The 22,066-nt window shown below is 40.4% G+C and overlaps 1 protein-coding gene across 3 annotated transcripts in view; it reads left to right on the forward strand.

The window, feature by feature from the left end:
* The window catches only part of znf423 (zinc finger protein 423), a 186,980-nt gene that overhangs the window by 21,090 nt on the left and 143,824 nt on the right, over positions 1 to 22,066 (forward strand). For all 3 annotated transcript variants that reach the window (XM_028042164.1, XM_028042179.1, XM_028042172.1), the window contains exons 2-3: positions 7,011 to 7,073; positions 20,665 to 20,850. In XM_028042164.1, coding sequence (XP_027897965.1) covers positions 7,011 to 7,073; positions 20,665 to 20,850 — 249 coding nt within the window. The remainder of the gene's footprint in view (positions 1 to 7,010; positions 7,074 to 20,664; positions 20,851 to 22,066) is intronic.

Here is a 22,066-nt window from a genome sequence, read left to right on the forward strand (position 1 = left end):
CTGTCACGATGTGGAAAAAACATATTTCTGCAAGAGTTCCATACTGTAGCTTTGAGAGACGACGAAAGGAAAACTAGAAATGAGGTGTGTGGCGGAGTAAACAGTGGAAATGGGTTAAAAACACAGGAGGAAAATGGGAGCGACAGGGAAGGCTGGGCTGCTTTGCTTTGCAGGAGCGTGAGCAGATAATTAATGACAACAACAACTGTGTAAATATTTGTACATGAGAACCTGGTGATGATGATGCAGAGGCATGCTGTAGCAGTGCTCCACCATCTGATCGTCTGTGATGAACGGAAAAAATATGGAGCGTGAAAAAAACCCAACCATCATGAACCAGAATTTATTACAACGGATGAGGCTTGTTACTCCAGTTTGTCTAAAAGCAGCATGAAGCATGGCCTGAATCTAGTGAAAGGTTCGTTAGCAGGCCTCTGCAGAGCTCAATGACTGGATGCTGATGAGGAAATGTATTCGTTCCAGGTACCTCTGCGTTAGGTTATCCAGTTTTCTGGGCTTCCTCAGATAGTTTCTTTTCCTCAGCTTCAGAGGTTTTCTGTAGTATTTTGGTCTGAGATTGTCTAGGAAAAGATGAATTTTGTGTCTGTTGAACCATTAATGGCTGAAAAGAAACAGACAGAATCCACCAGATTTAGGCTACATTCACAATGCAACCTGAAGTGAACCAAATCACATTTACTTGTCTTAATGTGACCCATATCTAATCTTTTGAATGCAACCTGAATTTGTATCCGACCTTAATGTCATTGATACTCGACAAACGTCACTATTCTGTGTTATATGGCCCAACTTATAACGAGAACAAGGCCCACAGGATCCTGGATCCTCCACTGTACGCGGTACTTGGTTTCACATCTGGAGTGATTGTTGCTGGAAAGCTCAACTTTACTCTCATCTCATTCCTCCTGTAGTCACCTGAAATTCAGAAGATGAAAACATTCCTAAAAAAAGCATCAGGAAGTCATATTTTTGTTGGGTTTCAAATCCTCATGTTCTGGTGTTTTGTTCATCAATCAATCAATCAATCAATCAATCAATCAATCAATCAATCAAGTTTATTAGTATATTAGCATAGCAACAAGTGCTTTACATCATAAAAACACAAAAAATTAGCGACTGAAACATCACAGTTTTCCATGTTCCGTCATTACACATCAAAATGTTGGTTAGTGTTTCATTTATTATGGCTCAAAAGTAACTCTAAGCAGCTGGGTTTTTAGTCAAGTTTTCAATGTTTTGGCAGTTTTGGGGTTTTCTGGAAGTTTGTTCCAGATTTGTGGTGCATAGAAGCTGAATGCTGCTTCTCCATGTTTGGTTCTGTATGCAGAGCAGAGCAGAACCAGAAGACCTGAAGGTTAATACAACAACAGCAGATATTTAATGTATCATTACGTTAAGCCCTTTTAAAACTAACAACAGTATTTTAAAGTCTATTCTCTCAGTGGAAGGACTTTAAAACTGGAGGATGTGCTCTATCTTCCTGGTTTTAGTCAGCATGCCAGCAGCAGCGTTCTGGATCAGCTGCAGCTGGAGGATTGATTTTTTTTAGGCAGACCGGTGAAGACGCTGTTGAAGTAATGAATACGACAAAAAATAAACGCATGGATGAGTTTCTCTAGATCTTGCAGAGACATTAGTCCTCTAATATCTCTGCTCTGGTTTCACTCCAGGCTCCTGTCTGCTGTTGACCGAGAGACCCTGGTTTTGGTAAATTCTCATTTGCATCTCAGGTTCGATTTGCATGTAAATGTGTGTTTTGTCGCTGTGGACAACCTGGTGTAATTGTGTGCTTAATGAAGCGTAGCATCTCATTACAACAGAGACAGGAGTGTGCTGTTGTTTGGTTCTGTAGCTGCTGTAATGCAGAGGTTACCGCTGGAGTGTGTTCCTCTGCTTGTGTGACGCATGTTTTTGCATCTGACTACTCTGTTCTCAAAAAGAAGCAGGCACTAAAAACTCGGGTCACCTTACGGGAGATAAATAATGAGATTAGACATCAATATATGAACTATGAACAAACAAATCCAGTTTATTGATTTGGTTCAAACAAAATAATGCAAATAATGTTTAGAGCAAAATTAAGTTTATGAATCCAGTGATTATTTGTGAATTTACAAAACATCAATCAATCTAGTAGATAAAAAGCAGGTATTTTGCTGTACTTTGAATTAAATTGTGGAATAATACAAGCATGGACTTAGCGTAGAGTGTAGTTCATTATGAGTTTTCAAAAAAATTGATAAAGAGAAAATATCTGATGGCTACAAGAATAAATAACTTCAAATTGTGTTGCATCTATTTTGGTTTTCTTTCCTTTTATGTTTCTGCTTAATGATTTTATATATAAAAATTATTTGTTTTGTATTTTTATATATATATATTAATAGTTTATGAAGGGGTATTTTAGTTTAATTTGATGTGTAGCAGAGAAATAAATAAGCCTTGTGCTTTTGCTTCTACCTTTTCAGTCAAGTTATTTAAATTGTGGCATTATTTTAAAGTATCAATAGCAAATTATTTGATAACTATTTGAATAAGTAAAAAATCAATCAATCAATCAGTTAAATATTTAAACATTTATTTAAATATTTGCATATTCGGAATATTTTATATTTGAATATTCAGAAAAGAACCGAATATTTCTACTAGAGTTGGACAAAGAATCAATAGCCATACATATTGCGGTAGGTGCATGACCAGTATCAATATGTTTGATAGACTTTTCACTGAGCTCTGATTCAGAACCGCACGGCATTCTGGGGGATGTAGGCAGAGGAAAAACATTAGCTGCTCAACCTCTCATGGCTAGTCACCTTTTTTTGGAAGGAGTAATGTTCTGCAGTGAGTCATTTCAAGTTTCAACAATAAATGTTTATCAGTCAAACTTTGAAACAAGTTTATTTTGAAATTGAGTTCACTTATTTTAGCAGCAAAAGAACATTTTAAGTTGAACCACCCTAATAATTTTTACATTGAACGACCCGAAGCATCCAGCTGAAACTACACAGACGACAAGAAGCTGGTTGTTCTGTAGTGGCCTAGTCAAAACCCAGATGTCAACCTAATAGATAATTTTTGGGAAGACTTAACAAGAGCTGATCACCCTGAACTTTAGCAGGAAGAATGGAAGAAACCTGCTGTGCATCCATTAATACTAACTAGAAAAAGGTGAATATTTATGCTATAACTTGTTTTAAGTATTTTTATTTAGTTGTCATTATTTTTGTATATATCATGAAATAATATCCAGTTATTTTTCAATAAAACAATTATTATTTTTCAGTTATTTTTTAATATATTAACACTTATTGAGGAAGTAATTTAGTTGCACTTTAACAACAAACTTGATCTTGTTTTCATCATTAGAAGCTAAAAATGTGTTGAAAAGATTCAGATACCCTAACTCACTTTCACATGAAATATTGCTTTTTTGTGAAAATAAAAACCCAGATTTTGTTGATAGTGCTTGTCTTACAAAAGCAATAAAAATGTAAAACATCCAAGGTGGAGAGTACTTTTTATAAATAGTTAGGAAGCATCTAGAGGTGTAATGATATCATGCCGGGAGCCTTTTTCAACATTTTCCGTACAGATTTAATGAAACATGCTTCGTGTTTTGTCTTCTGTGTGAATCAATGTCTTCTTTCATGCAATGACGGCATATTATCTGCAGAAAATCCTCGTCCTGCTGTGCCAAAATGTCCAGAGATTTCTTGATTTAATGTGTGAAGACTCAGTGGACATTACTCCTGCGCAACTAAAAACTGAAATCTATTAATTGACCCGTTTCTGCAGGTGTTCAGGAGGAAATGAAAGGAGTGGAGTATAAATGTGTTGCCTTTGGTGTAAAAATGAGAGTTACTGGTGTTGTTGGGTTGTTAATTGTTTTCTTGTGCCAATTTTAAATTTCCAAAGGAAGGATTTCTTCTTGTTAGTGTAAAGACATTAATTGGACATTTTATTTTTTACCTCTCCTACTCATTCTTCCTCTCAGATGTTAATAATCAAATGCAGATTTCTGCTCCCTCATTTTCCCTCCCTGCACATAGTTGCACATGTGCTGCACAAACGCTAACGGCTCACGATGTGCGAGTCTCCAAGGAAGACACAGAGTCTAAATAAAGCTGTGTGTGTGTGCGGACTTTTATCGGATCCAAAGTTACTCTTCCAATCATAGCATTTTATTTTAAAAAATCCCAAATCTTCTTTTTGTTATAGATGCTTCAGTCTGAGATTTGAAGCTTTTCTTCGATCTTCAGGTTTTGTAATACTTTGATTTTCTCAGTCCAGGTCAGGCAGACTAGCAATCCGATCCAGGATTTGTACAGAACTCGATACTGATTTCTTTTAAATGGATTTTTGGCTGATTTTACTTTGGAAATTTAAGCATTAAGCCAGAAGAAAAGTTGCATTTTGAAATTGTTTTCAGAAATATTCTAGAAAAAACAAGGACATTTCTAACCCTCAAAAGTTGAACATTTTCAAAGAACAAACTCTGAAATTTTGAGATTAATCTCGGAAATTTTCTAGAAAAAAACTTTGAAACCTCTGATTTCAAAAGTCGAAAATTTTCGACTTCTGGAAATGTGACAGTTTTCTTCTTTTCAAACTCAGAAAGACGTTTTTGCTCTAGAAGATTTCTAAGCTTATTTTGGACATTTCAGAGTTCTTTTGGCAGAAATTGATTCTTTTTTTTTTGCTATCTACAATGGCCCTGACACGCCGTCATAGTATTGTCATAGCTTATGTAAAAATACAAACCTTTACGCAAAAATCTTGAATCGGAGCTTTCCTGTTGAATTCCCAAAAATCTGATTTTTTTTCTTGTTCATTAAATACATCAAACTGAAAATAATTTTTTCTGGGTGGTATCAAATGCACTTCAGTTAAAAAAAGACAGAGGAAAGGCACAGATGGTTTGATGGATAAAATTGGATCACCATAGAATCATTGGAAAGAAAATTAGACTCTACAAGAAAGCCAGAAATCGGTCAGAAAAAAGCTTGATCTGTACTTTAGGGGGATTCCCTTCCTTCACACACAGCTGACGGCAACAACCGGTCAGAGCATCATTACTCCACACAGCATGCAACCAGAAAGCATCACTCTCTGTAAAAACCTGCAACTCGTCCACGATTGTATTTATTTACAATCAGAAAATTACAGACACTTGTTTAAAAGCTTATAGAGAGGTAATCAGATTTTTCTCTTTACAGAAATGCAGTTCAGCCCCATTCCTGTGTTTATCTTTACGAAGGAACAATCGGCTGATTTATAACTTCTTGTTTTGATCCGAGTTCTTGGCTCAGGTCTGACGCAAGGACGGCGGCGGTCCGGGGGGAGTTGTTGCGGACGTGGAGGGAGGTGTTGCTGTTCTGGGAGCGGAGGGAGGGCGGAAGTCAGCGGTGGGAGTGGGGATAGAGTGGAGGATTTTCAGGGATCAGAAGCGGCCGTGCGTAAGCGGGGAGAGGTGCGACGCTGCGTGCTGGGGAAGGGGAGAGGAGGAAATCCCATTGTGTGCTGACTCCGGCCGTTTCCTGTTTGTGTGCCAGCTGTGCTTCCCTTCTTCCCGTCGTACCCAGGAAGTTGGTATCACATTCCTGTTGTGATCGGCTCAGCGTGTGAATGTGTCGCACAGATCCCAGAATATCAGAGTTGTCAGCTGGCTTGTTAAACTCCTGTATCCAGATTATATTTTTTATATTTATTGTGTTTTATTTGTTTTTAGTTTGTCATCAATTTGTTCACTGAATTTTTTTTTTTACCCCTCCAGGGGGTCTTTTGTGGGCTCTAGTGTCCCTTATATGACAGTAGGGGGGAAGACATGCGGCAAATATCGTCGGGTCCGGGAGTCGAACCCGTGACGGCCGCATCGAGGACTCAAGGCCTCCAAACATGGGTCGCTCTATTCCCTACGCCACCACGGCACGCCCTGTTCGCTGAATATTTTAAATGTGAGAAAATCTTGAAGCTTCCTCAGGTTGGAGCCTCTGATGGTTCACCAGAGCCCCATCATGGCTCCTTTCACACAGCAGGCAAATACAACCCAAATCCGCTTTTTTCCCTCAAATGCAAGCCATTTCCGATCTTTTCACCCCCTCAAAAAAAAAACCCGTATTTGTGTCTCTAAACTAAATTGGGCATGTATCTATTTGTTTTCAAAGTGTCTGCAGTCTGGAGCGTCGGATGTCATCTGGTTTTTATTTCGTTGATGTAAGACATGCCTCATAATTCTGCACCAGAAAAAGCCAGACGGTAAATCTAAACGTAAACAGTGGCTGAAAATTATAATTACGAAATTATGAAGAAGTCTTTTTCACTGAAGCGCATCACGACACGACACCACTCTTGTTACCAACAAACATGGAGACGAGCGCTGCTGTGTGCTATCAAATTTCTTCCTCAGCGCATGCGGGTCGTAAACTGTTCACACAAAAATCTTATTTGTTTAACAACCAGGCAAAAAAAATTATTTCTGCAACAACAAAAATCCAGAATTGAATGTCAAAACCTGCTGCTTGAACATTAGTTTCTGTCTCTGAAGGTAGCATCTTTCCCATTTTGAGGAATAACTGTACTCCTGCATTCCGGAAGAAAGTTAGACATGAAGAATGTTTTTATGTCTGTAGCTACATGTGGTCCTATGGGTCACGTTACTCATGCTGCAAATACAGGAGACACATTTTAGTACATGCAAATGCAGTTTATAATTAATAAACACTGTAAAGATCATTTTGTTTTGGAGTTTTAAAGAAGTCATCCTGAAAGTTCTCCAAAAATAAAACTCCATACAGTCGTCAGTTTAAAACTACTATGAATCAAATAGATCAATAAAAACACCGACCACATGTAATGGTTCATGTTTCTGCTGAACTGTCCTATTACATAAAATTCGTATCTTTCATGTTGGTTCTTATCTTTGAAAATGCAAGTTGTATGCAAATCATAAAGTTTCCGTCTTCTTTGTGTCTCTGTTTTTTTCCCCTCAGCGGTGGAAGAAGGAGAACCGTCGGAAGGAGGAGGGACTTGGGATGAATCTGCCGTCCAGACAGGTCAGTTTTTATGACCTGAAACATTTTAATAAACTTCCAGAGACTTTTTCTGATCCACACCAGGAGAGAAAGGCCTGCTGGGAAAGATTTGTGAACTAACATGAAGGATGAAGGGATTTTTAAAAAGCGTTAGATGAAGGAGAAGGATGTAGAGGAGAAACAAGGGGATTTGTGAAGAACGGGAGGAGAAGGAGGGAAGAGCGAGAGATTTTCTCTCTCTGTTGTCTGATATCTGGGGAAGAAGTTTGAGAGATAGATGAGCTTTTCTTCTTTTTTACTTTTTCTTCAGTAAGATTGTCTCCAAGTCTGTCTGTCGCTTCCTTCTTGCTTCTGCCGCCAACTGGAAACTTAAGTGCATTTATGTTTCAACATTAGCCTTTTGTTTTTTTACAAGGAAAAAAATTCCAAACATTTAAATTTTTCCTCACATCTCATAAGCATCTGCAGTAATAATTGCTTAAATTATCTTCCACAAAATCACAAAAGAAGAAATAGTTGCTTAAATTTACTCAGTTATTTTTACCTGAGTAGCTTTATGATATAAAAATATGCAGTTTAGTTCTGCGTATTATGAGCTCCTTTCAGAATGAGTGTCTTGTCACTTTAAATGCAAATGAGCTGCTGCTGGCCAGGACCCATAACTCAACGTTTACACTTGCACGTCAAAATGGTTACAAACATTTACAAACATATATCTTTGAATAGCATTAGTGGAGACCCCTGTACAACCAACAAAGATGCAGCAAATGGTTTCTGGACTGCAGGTCAACAAAAAACAAAACGCATACAACGCTGGATTGTATGTGTTGTACAATCCAGCAGCCATTGTACAACGCATATGGTGGTAAAACCAGCTGACCAAATGTGGTGCAGCTATGCTTAGGTTGCTAGGTAACCAACTGGGTTCTGCTTGGGTTGCTAGGTAACGGGCAGTGCCTGCTGATTTGTGATGTTACATTCTGGAGGTTTTTGAAACGGCTCATTTTCCAAACACACAAAAAACAAAAAAACATTTTGCCAAAAAATGCAAGGGTGGTTTTTTAAGAGCTTATCCTGTTTTTAGAAGACATAGAAACCCAAATGGAAGTAAAGAATGGAAGCCTTTTTACCAAATATTTTTTCACAGTTGCTTGAGTAATTTCTTGGATGGCTTATTTTTTGCTTTTACTTGAGTAAAAATCTGTTGAAGTAGTGCTGCTCTTACTTGCATATAGTTGGGTATGCATCTGTAAATGGCCTTGTTGTTCCAGGTGCCTCCCTTACTTCAGAGTAGTTGAAACCTGCGGCATTACCAGGTTGACGTTAATGTCCACGTCTGTCCTGTAGGTGCGATCAAACAGCAGAGCACGCTCTCGACCTGTTGTCATGGACACCCCGAATGTTAGCCAGCTTCATCCTCGCCTTTTGTTGCGAGTTTTTAGCAAGTATCAACACACTTTTTCCCATATCTTGGCAGAAAAAGAACAGTTAGGTGTTTTTCTGCTCTAGTGAATTTTCCCTGCTCTGGTTTTCAACCTATCAGGGAGCGGTGAAGCACTTCCTCTGACTGGATCCCTGCAGGGAAACGAGATACTGCTGAATGTGGTAAATATCCAGTTAGCTCCCTCTCAGCCTCTCCTGGCCCTGTCTCTCGTTTAGCTCTATGGGGGATGAAAGGGAAGGAGAGGAATCACTCCTGGGGTGTGTGTGACGTGCCAAACCCTCCATACCTGCGCTAACGCTCCTCCAGGGGCCGCCGTGCAGCCTGAAGTCTGCAGCCGTGTGTGTGGGTGGGTGTGTGTGTGTGTGTGTGTTTTCAGCAGGGTGCTGACTTTGGTCCTGAGTGGTTCACTAGAAATGCTGTGTGTGTCAGTTCCTGCAGGAAGCTGGAGTCCCATGACACACACACACACACACACACACACACACACACACACACACACACACACACACACACACACACACACCTATCAGAGTGTTCCTCCAATGAAAACATTCTGTCCCATATTCCCTTACTCAGCCACACTTTCAGTTTTACCGCCTGTACCTGATCCCAGCAGCTTTCTGCATCACATTTTTACAGTTTCTCTGCAAATTTCTCCCATTCTGGCTCCTCTCTCTCTCTTTATCTATCTCTCAGTCTCTCTTTATCTCTCTGTCTTCCACAGCTCTAACTTCTTACTTTTCCATCGTTTGCTCGTTAACTGTGTGTGCAGAAGAAGTTGGGAGTGAAAATTACGTCTTATTCCCTAGATTCAACGTGACGACTCCCTCATTCTCAGGGATGCAGTGAGAGCGATGTAACTAAGACAAGATTCTGAAACTTTTACTCATCTGTCACTCTTCCTTTCTTTCTTTCTCTCTCACCCTTTCCGTCTGTCTTTCTCTGGAAAATGTGTGTTAAGTTTGGAAAGAACGACAGGAGAGAAACTGAACTTATCCTCCCTTTTTCTCCTCCTCTCTTTCCCTTTTCTTCTTTGTCTTAAAGCTGCAGTATGTAACTTTTATAAAAATATTTTTATGTATTTGTTGAAACTGACACTTTGTCATGAGACAATCTGTGGAAAAAATCTGGCTTCTCCCAGTGCTCCCAGTTCTAACTAGAAACAACTAATCAGAGCAAAGAGGCGGGTCTTAGCGCTCCCTCTCTTGCTCCCTGCTATGCTGCAGCTAGCATAGCCTGTTGTGAATGCTAGGGCTAGTTAGCATAGCCATCGATGGCGGTGGATAAACTGTGTTTCTGTAATGCTACACTGCAAAAAACTCAAAATCTTACTGAGTATGTTTGTCTAATATCTTAATACAATTAAAATAAGACAAAACTAACTTAAAAGTAACTTTTCAGCAAAATATAGGAGCTTTTTTTTTGAAAATAATTTCTTAATTTTGCTGAAATTAGATTATTTTATCAAAATAATCTATAAGTTTTTTTATAGATTATTTCTTGTTATAAGTGACATAATAAGAATAAGATTATTTCACTTATAACAAGGCAACACTCTTGTTATTAATTAAATAATCTGTTAATGAAATAAATATTTCTTTCACAAATTTTAAGGAATCATTTACTTAAAACATTTACTTAAAACAAGCTCATATGTCTTGCTGAAAAGTTACTTGTAAGTTAGTTTTGTCTTATTTAAAGTGCATTAAGATATTTGCACTAGACGAAAATACTTGGTAAGATTGTGTTTTTGCAGTGTAGCATTACAGGAGCTTGTTCAAAATGTTGATTGACAGCTCTAAGACCCGCCTCCTGGCTCTGATAGGTTGCTTTTAGTCGGGAGTGGTTCATTTCCTCAGACGGCAACAGCAGCACAGATTGATCTTTTTACAGATTTTCTGCCTTCTGGTAAACTATCAGAACATGGTGGCAAATGTGTAAAAACACATTTCTTACAAAAAATTATATACAGCCGCTTTAAGATAAGTTCGCTGAAGCTAAAGTTGCCCCAACAGAAAACTTCTTCTTTTCTTGTTTTCTCCTCCTCTGCATAGAAAACGCAGAAGAGACGGCCTCTTTCTTTTCTCTTCTCTGGACGGCGTTTCTCTCAAACTACAGTCAGCAACCCGTTCCGTGTGTTCACGCTGACACTTAAACAGCCGGTGAGTCATCGTGGAAAAGGTTTGTCAAGTCCCCAGGCTGAAAGCGAGAAGCTGAGACCAACCGGATTATTGTTATTCGCTGTGTGGTATCACACACTCGAGTGGAGCACCGAGAAGCAACTATCACATGACAGATCTGTGTCAATTTTAGAGCCGCAGCTCTCCACTTGTCTAGTAATCCAACACTCCATCGATTATTTTGAACACAAGGAGACATATTTACAGTTTTGGATAGAAGTTTCTCTCTCTGAGTGATTATTTCTATGTTGTAATGCTGCTTCTTGGCGGTAAATCTGTGCCTCATTTGTAAGGAAGATGCAGTTAGCAGAGACGCAGCTTTATTCTGATTCTTTCATGCGTGTTTGAGAAATCCTTTCATCTCCATGGCAACCATTCAACTGTTCAAAATGCCTGGGTGGACTTAGCTCCGCCCTCAAGTACGAAGCTCCTCCTCAAAACTGCAGTTTCCAAATCAGCTCCTTCAGATTAGCCAGTAGCAATTAGCAGTCACCTGGTGAAACTGCGCATATGCTGAGCTCATTGTGGGAGCTACTTCTCAGAGCAACGCTGGTAAAAACTTTGTTAAAGGGTTAATGAATGAATGTTGTGATGACTTCCTGAAGGTGGAGTTTTAGAAAGAGCAGGAGTTTTTTAAGAGACAGAGACCAAATTTCCTCCTCAGTTTCGTTTTGTTAAATTTGGATGGTTTGCTCAGACAAACCAGGGAAAATGGTTTATCTTTCCAGATTGCCTTATTTTTTTCTTTCTGAGGAAAAAAATAATCTGGAGAAATGGAATAAATCATAAGACATAAAGTATGACTTAAAATAATTTTTATATGCAGCTTTTTTATAGCAACTGAAGTTAACATAGTAACTTGATTGAGCTATAAAACACACAATTCTGCCCCTTTAAAATGATTTGAGGAGAAGTGGAAGAATTTTGAGGTTGTGCAATGCACCGACACAATGGTAGGAGACCTGATCCACAGTATCATACTGACACCACCATGCTTGACAGGTAATTCAGTGTTTTTTTTTTTTGTTTTTTAGGTTTGAGAGCTACTGCGGTCAAACTGTTCAGTATTTGTCTCATTTGTAGATAAACATTTTCTCCAGGACTTCTCCTTTCTATGCTGCGCAGAGACCCGACCGGTTGTCCTCAATCATGATCACAATCACAACCTGTTCAGGTTGTTCCTTGCCTCTAGTCCCGTGACCCTGCACAGAATAAGAACAGCACTGGAAATGATGGATGCATTGATTTATCAGTGAGAAAACAGGATTTGCAGGTCAGATTCCCTCTTATCAGTGAGCGTCTTGTTGTGGCCGGAGCTAAAAAAAAAAGAAAGCGGACTCTTTCCTCTACTTTGTTCTCCTGCTTCCTCTCCCGTTGCCCTCTTCCTCCGTCGCTGTCTCACTGCTCCCCTCTGGAGCTCCGTAATGTAGTTTTAATTTCCCCAAGGCTGCCACAGGAAAACAGTTCCTGTGTCTCTCTCTCTCTCTCTCTCTGTCTCTCTCTATCTCTGTGTGTGTGTGTGTGTGAGACTGAGCTCCTATTGTCTGCTTGTGTCGCTGCTTCTGCGTTTTCTTCTGTCTCTGTTTTGCACCATTTAAGCACATTCTTGGTTTGTTTTTTTTGTGAGTTTATGCGAATCATAAATAGGAAAATTGCCCAGCTGTCAGCACATTTGTGTCGTGTTTCTGCTGATCTGTTTGTGGCTGGTGTTGCTGCTTCAGGTTTGCGTTATTTTAGCATGTTTTTATATGAATTTATTGTTCAGCCTGTGTGTTTGTGTGTCTCTGTCACGTCCTTCCATGACGTTAATGGCTCTTTCATCATCCTGTTTCCAGACATGGGTCTTGGGTGCTAACCTCCCTGAGCACATCCCGTCCCAGAGGAGTGTGTGTGTGAGTGTGTGTGTGCTCAGCTACATGCATGCATCCCAGTGTGGTCTCTGTAGGTCTTGTCCCATGAGGATTGGAGGCCTTACATTGTGGAAACAGACACATACAGGCTGCAGGAACCTCCTTATGTAGAAATCAGCTTCTTCTTCACACACACACACACCTGAGTGATGACTCAGAGGAGGCAGACGGTACCGCAGAGGTTGGTGGGCTCCTGGGACACACGGAGCAGGCGTGTTGTTGTTGCGTCCAGCTGCACCTGTTCAGCCACTCTGACACGTTCGTTTCTGCACCTAGAACCAAACCTGTTCATCTCTTTACCTTCACAGCACCTCTTTAAATCTTTTTGTGAGAAAATCGAGTTACAGTTGCATGATGTTTGAGATGTGCACAATGGATAATACACCGTGTTCCAAATTATTATGCAAATTGGATTTAAGTGTCATAAAGATACATTTTTTTTGTTGTGCTATTAAATTTATAGATGGTATTGTGTGTCAGGGCTCTTTGAATCACTATAATTAATTTCAGAGAGCTGGTTGATTAGTTTGTCTGGTGAGCTCAATTAAAGGAAACCTACTGAAGAAGGATGTTCCACATTATTAAGCAGGCCACAGGTTTTAAGCAATATGGGAAAGAAAGGATCTCTGCTGACGGAAATCCTCAGATAGTGTAGTGCTGTATAACAAGGTATGAAAACATTAGATATTTAACAAAAAGTGAAGCGTTATCGTAGTCTTTCAACTGCGGAGATAAGTCAAAGTTAGTGCTTTAGTATTAGCTTTTGCTAAATGCTAAGGAAAAAGTTTTTGCGTTAGCAAAGCTAATGTTTATCATTAGTGCTTTAGGGTTAACCTAACTTACGTTTCAGTTAGTGGCGTCCACCACAATTTTTCTTTTACTTTTTTCTTTTTTTTGTTTATTGATTCTGATTGATTTTTATTTATTTTGTTTAGATTTTTTCCTTCATCCCATAAACAGAAATTAAGATTTACAGTTCATGATAAAAGTATAATTTTACCTAAAACAATAACATCACTGTTTGAAGTTATTTGAACGCCTGGTAATAAAAGTGCAACAGTTGTGGAATCAAAAAAGTAAATTTTTTGAGTCAATGGCACCAAAAATCTTGAGATTTCTTTAGCTATTTGCATTGGAAACTTGACCAGAAATACTTGGTAAGATTTGCTTTTGCAGTGGAGGTCAGGGGTCAACCTCTGCCTGAAACAGAGGAGTTCAGGTATCTAATTGTTCTAGCATTAAGAAAGGAAACTGGGTAAATAGAAAAGGTTTTCAATGATTCAAACATCTGGATTCAGCTGAAAATGTTTTTCTTTAATCACTGATGAAACTAGAGTCCCTTAACTGATGATCTGGTTTATGTCAGGTAAAATATGTCCTTTTTGTGCATTTACTTAATAAAATAATCTGCCAGATGTTGCTTATTTAAAGTGTTGGTTGTGTTTTGAAGCCCAGCCGATATCACAGATGCTCTGATTACAGTAAGCAGTCTGTATGAATAAATAATGCGGCGCAGGTCTGATGTGAACCCGGCGGCCAGGACAGAGCGGTGTGGGTTTCTATTACTCAGCTACGTTCCTCTGAAACCGGCTCTGCTGCACAGCAGAATGAAGGCCTTGTGCTGAAACTGCTGGGTTTCTAAACATCCTCCTGGAAGCTTGACACACACCTTTTCAGCCGCTTTGATTCCTCCTTTAGCATGTGGACTGAGACGCGTGTGTTTTATTCATGCTTGGCCGGCAGATCTGCAGAATGTGTCCCAGACAGGCCGCAGTACCTGCTCCTGTTTGCCAAATCAAACACGGGAACCTTTTGCAGGATTACAGCATGTTTTATTCCCCTTTAACTCCCCCTCCAGCTCTGCTGCTCTCCTCCTCTGCACTTCTATCACCCCGGGGCGGTTCAGGAGCGTCTCCCCGAGTTCATTACTTACCGAGGTTTCTTCCCACAGGATGGATAGACGGGTTTGGTGGTCGCTGACTGTGTGTGCTTGATTTTTTTCCTGTTTTACTTTGTGCATTAACTAGCTTAACCTGGCAACTGCTCACAGCAAAGAAATGAAGCCAGAGTCGGGTTGAAAGGTAACTAACTAAGCTGGGAATGTTTGAACTCAGATCCTCCAGTTTGCTTTAAGGCTGCAACACACCAGCCATGTTTAGTCCGCTTTAATCCAATTCTAGTTCCGATTCTCTTGGGGAGATGTAAATGTAAATTATTATTGTTATTCTACTATGAAGTGAACTCTGATGTGGCTTGAATGCATATGTAGATGCAAGCGGACCGGAGAGCGCTCCAAAAGCAGGAAGCGGACTACAGAGCTGGGCATTCTGGGTAAATACAAACGTGTGAGTCGAGCGCTAGCAGGAGAAATGGCTTGTGCTCTTTCGCTAAAGACAAAAGAGAAATCCTTCAACCACTAGAATCTGTCACCACTCCATTTTGTTGTTCTCAGTGTCTTCTTTGGATGTTTTTGTTGTTTCTTTCAGTGGTTCAGTGGTTCACACCCATAGGCGAGGAGGGGAACTGGTTTTTCAAAGCATTTAGTTCATCTGACATGGTGTAGTGTGGAAGTGAATCACAGCAGCTGAAAATATATCAAATGTTGCGATTTGGTCCCCAATCGAACAGATTCTACCAGACTATCAGGTGTGAAAACAACCTAAATATCCAAGTTATGTGAGCTGACATGGAGCAAGTTCTCCGTCTCCACCTAATCTGTGAAGGCTACAGTTTTATTATCACTAAGCTGACTAATTACCTCTCTGAACTTATTTTGAATGTGTTTAATGAGAGAAAACACACACGCAATCTAATAAACACAGCGATGCTCTGAAAACACACTAGCCTCCACATGTGAGCCTAACGAGCGGTGATTAGTGGGTCCCAGCTAGGCGTGGTTCGGCTGTGTAACATCATTTCTGCGCGGTGGACTCTGCTAATTCACTCCTCTTTATCTAATTACCCAGGGTGAGCATGAACACACTTATATGCACCAATACACTGCATATAAACACACACACACACTCTTAAGCAGCACCTGCATGCATCTTGTTCTGCAGATATGCAGAATGACCTCATTATTCCTGTTATATATTTATATTTTCATCTATCAACAAACATTTCCTTGTCCTCGGGTTACAGAGACTGGTGGAGACTGAAGAATAATGCTTATTATCTTTACTCTAGAGACACACTGCCTCATACATTATGTCACACAGTCAGGCCTGCTATTTAAGGGCTAGTTTGGTGCGCCGGGTAGTTATGACCTGTCAGTATCTTCCTCCTTATCCTTTTGCACAGAAATTACTTGAAAATGTTGAAATTGTTACTCAAATGTCTGGTTTAATATGAACATGCAGATTTCTTTTTATGTTTTTCTCCTCAAGCTCAGGCAACCCAAAAACCTATTTGCAGTTGTTTGTGTCAAAACTGTTTATTTTAGCTAAACATCAATTCAGTTCAATTAAAGTCAAAAATGCTTTATTTATCCTAAAGGAAAATATTTCAATTTCATAAAGAAAATATTTCAAGTTGAGTATCTTAAGTTACTTAAGTTAAGTAACTTACTTAACTTGTTGGATAAGTATCTTAACTTGGGTATCTTAAGTAAAGATACTTACGACTTTTCTAAGTATCTTTAAAGAGTCTTTGTGGGCAGTTTTTCATGCATGTGTAATGGAAATGCAGCTAGTGTTTGGTTTATAAAGGGGAAATTTGGAGAAAATAGGATTTCCTCATATTTTCTGATATTTTTTTATTCTTCCTAATATGACATAAGAACCAACTGGGTGTCTGTTCTGAGGTTGGAATCAGGTATTTAGCCCATTTTCTGTGCGTCTGGCTGAGAGCGTGCAGTAATGCCTGGTGCAGGAACAGTCTGTGACTCTGAGATAATGGTTTTCAGGAGCGTAAGTGTGTCTGCAAGCGGCTGCAGCTGCATGTCTCACCAACATGAATGCAAGAGATATTTGCTGGGGACCAATGTCATAGCATTCAATCAGCAGCCAAACAGGCAGACTGCTCTGCTCCCTCAGCCCCGATGGGAGTAATGTCTGCCTTCATTAAGTAGGCCTGCTGCTGCTTTCTGCTGGAAATGGGCTGGGCATGGAGCGTCGCACCGGAGATGAAGGGAGATCTGGAGACTTTTGTTCAAAATGAGAGAGAAAGATGAAAAGTTCATTCTGCAATGTGAAAATTTACACCGAAATAAGCTCAAATAAAACTTCCTAACTACTAATTAGAATACACAAATTATTAACGTTTAACATTTTGTTTAACATTTTGACCGATTTACCGGTCGATCTACGTTCCCACCCTCATCTATGGTCATGAGCTTTGGGTCATGACCGAAAGAACGAGATCGCGGATACAAGCGGCCCAAATGGGTTTTTTCTGTAGGGTGTCTGGGCTCTCCCTTAGAGATGGGGTGAGAAGCTCAGTCATCCGGGAGGGACTCAGAGTAGAGCCGCTGCTCCTTCACATCGAGAGGAGCCAGTTGAGGTGGCTCGGGCATCTGGTCAGGATGCCTCCTGGACGCCTCCCTGGTGAGGTGTTCCGGGCACGTCCCACCTGGAGGAGGCCCTGGGGAAGACCCAGGACACGCTGGAGAGACTATGTCTCTCGGCTGGCCTGGGAACGCCTCGGGATTCCCCCGGAAGAGCTGGAACAAGTGGCTGGGGAGAGGGAAGTCTGGGCCTCCCTTCTGAAGCTGCTACCCCTGCGACCCGACCTCGGATAAGCGGAGGAAGATGGATGGATGGATGGATGGATGGATTTTGTTTTCCTAAAATGTGTCATAGCCGAGTTTCCTTTACAAATGTGCGCAAAACTTTGTCGATATTCTACTAAGAATTTTGCAATTGTGATGTTTCCAATAAATGACAAGCAATTAAAATCACACGTGAAGAAAAAAATATTTATTTTTGACCAAACTTGTGAAGCTAATGGTGTATTTAACTGTGCTGTACTGGTGCAGAGTTATCAAATAAATTGTAATTCAATACATTCATCAAAGTTTCATTTCAGCTGTTTTTCTGTACCGGATCGGTACCATCCGATGCTAAACCTCAGATATTGGTATCAGAAGTGAAAAAAGCAGATCGGTGCATCCCTAACTAAGACCTCCTGTGTGAACGTAGTATTAGCTTGGATCAGCTTTTATGCTGACACCGCTCCATCAACGGCACATCAAGTGATGAACACTCACTGCCTCTTTAGGCTAACTGGGACCAGAACCCGATCACACCGTCTTCCCGGAGCCGCGCAGGGTCAGCATTCCTTTGAAGCCTCCAGAATCGGCTTCCCTGGGAGATCCGTAAGAGGAGCCGTAATGATCCCGTCCCTGAGCGGAGTGAGGTGGGTGGGTGGCAAACCGACAGAGAGAAACGCTCCCAGCTGCCATCCGTTCTCACACCCAGCTCTGGTTCATCCGCGTTCCCGAGTCCAAATGAAGGGATGAGATGAAGAAAGGAGAGGCGGTTACGCCAGAGAGCAAGATGGAGAGGTTTCATCTGACTCTTTCCTCTGTTGCTATGACAGCAGGTTGTGTTGGCATGCGCTGGAGCTGGCGCTGCCCTCACCTCTGGCATCAGGGCGCCCCAGGGAGAGCGTGCACGTAGCGTGTGCACGCTCTGATTGTTTCCATGTAATGATTCCCAGCAAAATGTAGAAAGAAACGATTTTTAAAATTTTTTAATCAAACGTTTTTATGTTTTGGCAGCTAAATGAAGAAATCACAGCAGAAACACTGATGATTGTGTTTCATTTTTAGCGAGACGTGTTTGTGAGCATGTGCACGTGAGCGTGCACGAGGGGCTTCTCCCCGGCCAGACGGCGCTCCCACCACTGGACAGATGGCCAGCACCCTCCCATCGTTCCCTCCATCACTGTCCTCCTCTCCTGCAGCACCGCTGATCGCCCCAGTCCCTCGTTCCCCACCTCCCACAATCCCTCCATCCCAGCGTACCTCTACCCATAATAAATCAAGGAGGGGAACCCGGTTCTGTCCCTCTTTCTCTCTTTAAAGCAAGGCTTTTTTCAAAATGCTTCATGAATATGGAAAGCAGTGGGATGGAGTTGGGTTATTTATGTTTAGAAAGATTAAAAATAATAATTTTGGTCCTCTCTCTTTTTGTTGTAACTGAACCAGAACCACGTGGCGTCTTGATTGATGGAGGATATTTAGGGTGCCTTCACAGCAGCCATGTTCAGTCTGCTTTAATTGAACTCTGGTTCGTTTGTGGAGGTGTGAATGTGCAAAACTCTGATTTGTACTAAGAAGCTAACTATGGTCCGGCTACAAACCTCGGTCTCTGTTTGGATGAAGTGAACTATGGTCCGGTTTGAATGCTTATGTGAACGCCAAGCAGATCATAGACCACTCCAGAAGCAGGAAGTGGACTACAGAATAGGGCATTCTGGGTAAATGCAACCAAAACAAAAGTGCCAATCTAGCAATGGCTGTAGAAATGAGTATGATTTGTTGCCGAAAACAAAAGATAAAATGTGATTCTGCTCCATTTTTGTTTACATTTTGTGAAGGAGGAAGTTGCACTGATTTTTTTAGACGTTATCATGATGTTTCCTTCGATATTTCTTGGTGCAACGCCCCCACAGGCGAGGAGGGGAACAGGTTTATAATTAGTTTGGATCGTTTGACTCAGTTCAATGAGAAGAAAGTACTGCAGCAGCTGAAAATGTACCAAATGTTGCAACTTTGTTCCCCAATTAGACCGAGTCTACCGGATTTTAAAGTACTTGTTTATGTTTCTCAGTGTTTTCCAGAACACTTAGAGCATCTGCCTTAAAAGTTAAATGCTCTCTAAAGTTTCTCCTAACCCGTTTATGTCGCGCTCTCATTGTTCTCTCTCAGGTTCCAGTGTGACCCATTTAAATCACCCTTTTTACTGGTTTGTCTGCTGGTTTAGCTCCGACAGTTAAATGTTCCACCGTGTTTTGTAAAAATTGGTTTTTACTCTTAACAATCAGACTTTATTAAGAGTTTCAGATCTCTTTTTCTTTACTTTCCTTTATTCTCCTCTCTTCTCCTCTCCTCTCTTTTCCTCCACTCTACTCCTCTTCTCTCCTTCACTTCCTCCCCTCTCCTCTCCTCTTCTCTCCTTCACTTCCTCCCCTCTCCTCTCCAGACCTCAGAGTCTTCAGTGTCAGTCCTGTTGGATCCTCAGCATTTATAATGTGATAATAAGGTGTGAAAATGGAGACACAATGGAGCGGTGAGGATTGGGCCGTCGCAGCCCTCCGCTGGTGTCCTCTCACACTCTGACTGCTACCAGAGCGCGCGCACACACACACACACACACACACACCCACACACCCACACACCCACACACACCCTGTCAGAGTGGAGTGAAGATCGGGACAGGGTTGATCATGTCTCTGCTCTGGTTAAATACTCAGAAACATCCACTTTGTTCAGCTGGGAGAAACAGAATCAGTAAAAATAAAACAAAAACATGAGATGTGTCTGTTTAGTATGACAGACGGAGTATTAGAGCCTTACTAAGGAAATATAAAAGATCATATTGCAACTTTATTCTCATATTATTTTGACTTTATTGTCAAAATATTGACTTATTTTCATTATTTCAGCTTTATTATATTTATTTTGACTTTATTTTGATAACATTGCATATATTTTCATAATAGACTTTATGCTCAAAATATTGACTTTAATCTCATATTATTTTTACTTTTTTGTAATTTTATGACTTTATTCTTGTATTATTACAACTTTATTTTCATAATATTGTGAATTCTCAAAATATTGACTATTCTATTACTATGACTTCATTCTTGTATAACTTTATTTTAATATGATTTTGACTTTACTCTCGTAGTAATAAGACTTTATTTTCAAAATATTGACTTTATTCTCATATTAGTTTGACTTTATTCTTGTAATGGTAAGACATATATACACTAGCATGAGAATTATTCTCATAAAGCTTTCTCATATTATTATTACTTTATAAAAAAATTCTTATCCCAAGTGATTCATCATATTTTAATAATTATTTCATATGCTCTGATTAAAAACCTTTTTCTCGTTTCATCCTCAGACGTTCCGGCGCCCAGCAGAGAGGCGGGGCTTAAGGACAGCCAACGGGGCGTGGCCGAGGAGGGCGAGCAGGAGGAGCACGACGACGACCTGGACGATGAGTCCATCTTCACCTGCGATAACTGTCAGCAGGACTTCGACTGCCTGGCCGAGCTCAGCGAACACAGAACCAACCACTGCCCTGCCGGTGAGACAGCGCCCGGTTCCGGTTCTGGTTTTAACGCAGCGCTCCCAGTATGACGCGGTGATTAAACGTGCTGCAGGTTCTTCAAACACTCGGGTGGCTCGGTGTTGGAGTTTCCTTTCTGCATACCGTTAGCTATAATCAGTAATATCCACACGCTCCGCTGGGACCGGCACAAAGGCTGCTGTTGGTACCGCTGTAATTAATGGAGCGGCTGAAAGGAACGCGACAGGCCCGGCTGGTTCCCCCAGATTAAACCAAAAGCCCACACACACTCTGTCTCCCTGTGTGTGTGTGTGTGTGATGAGGAGGTGTGCAGTTTAAACTTAAAGATGATGTTGTAACTTTTAATCAGGTTCATCTGACAGCAGAGCTCTGATTTTAACGTTTTCCAGAAAAAGAAAAAATCCCTTTCCAGACTTTGGTTCTTGTTCCTGTTGTCGAAAAGTTTAATCTTTCCTTTCCTTCCTTGCATTGTTCCTTCTTTCCTTCCGTTTTTGTGTCCTACCTCCATTCTGTTCTTTTCCTTTCCATCCTCCCTTGTTTCTTCCTTCTTTACTTGTTTCAGTTTAGTTTCTCTTCATTTCTAATGTCCTCTCTTCCTTCCATTACTTCTTTGTATCCTTCCTTCCTTCCCTATTGCCTTCCTTGTGTTTTCTCTCTTTCATCCCATTCTTGTTTCAACAGTTTTCTTCATTTTATCATCTGCTTTCTTTCTTCAGTCTTGTCCTTTCTTCATTTCCTTAATGACTTTTCTTTCCTTCATCTTTCCTTACTTGTGTCATTTTTGGTCGTTCTTTATCCCTTTCTATCCTTCCCTTTTCCCTCTTTTGTTCCTTCCTTGTGTCTTCCTTTGCTCCTTTCATACTTCGTTCATTCCTGTTTTCCTTAATTTCATTTTTCATTTCTTCTTTCCTTTTCTCCCTCCTGCCCTTTGTTCCTTTCCTTATTTTTCTTTTATATTGTCATTTCCTTCCTCCCTCACATCCTTCTTTCCTTTCCTTCATCCCCCATATTTTTCCTCCTTTCCTTCCTTGCAGTATCACATTTTTAAAAACTCAACCATGTAAAATGTTAGAAACTGTTATTATAATTCCATGCTTGAAAATCTTTTTTATTTTTTGATCTGAATCTCATTTCCACCTCTAAATCTTAAAAAGTCTTAAATCTGAGTTGATGAAATCTGCAGAAACCCTGTAATAGCATTGCTTCAAATGCA

The sequence above is a fragment of the Xiphophorus couchianus genome, chromosome 2, assembly GCF_001444195.1.
Source record: "Xiphophorus couchianus chromosome 2, X_couchianus-1.0, whole genome shotgun sequence".
Lineage (NCBI taxonomy): Eukaryota > Metazoa > Chordata > Actinopteri > Cyprinodontiformes > Poeciliidae > Xiphophorus > Xiphophorus couchianus.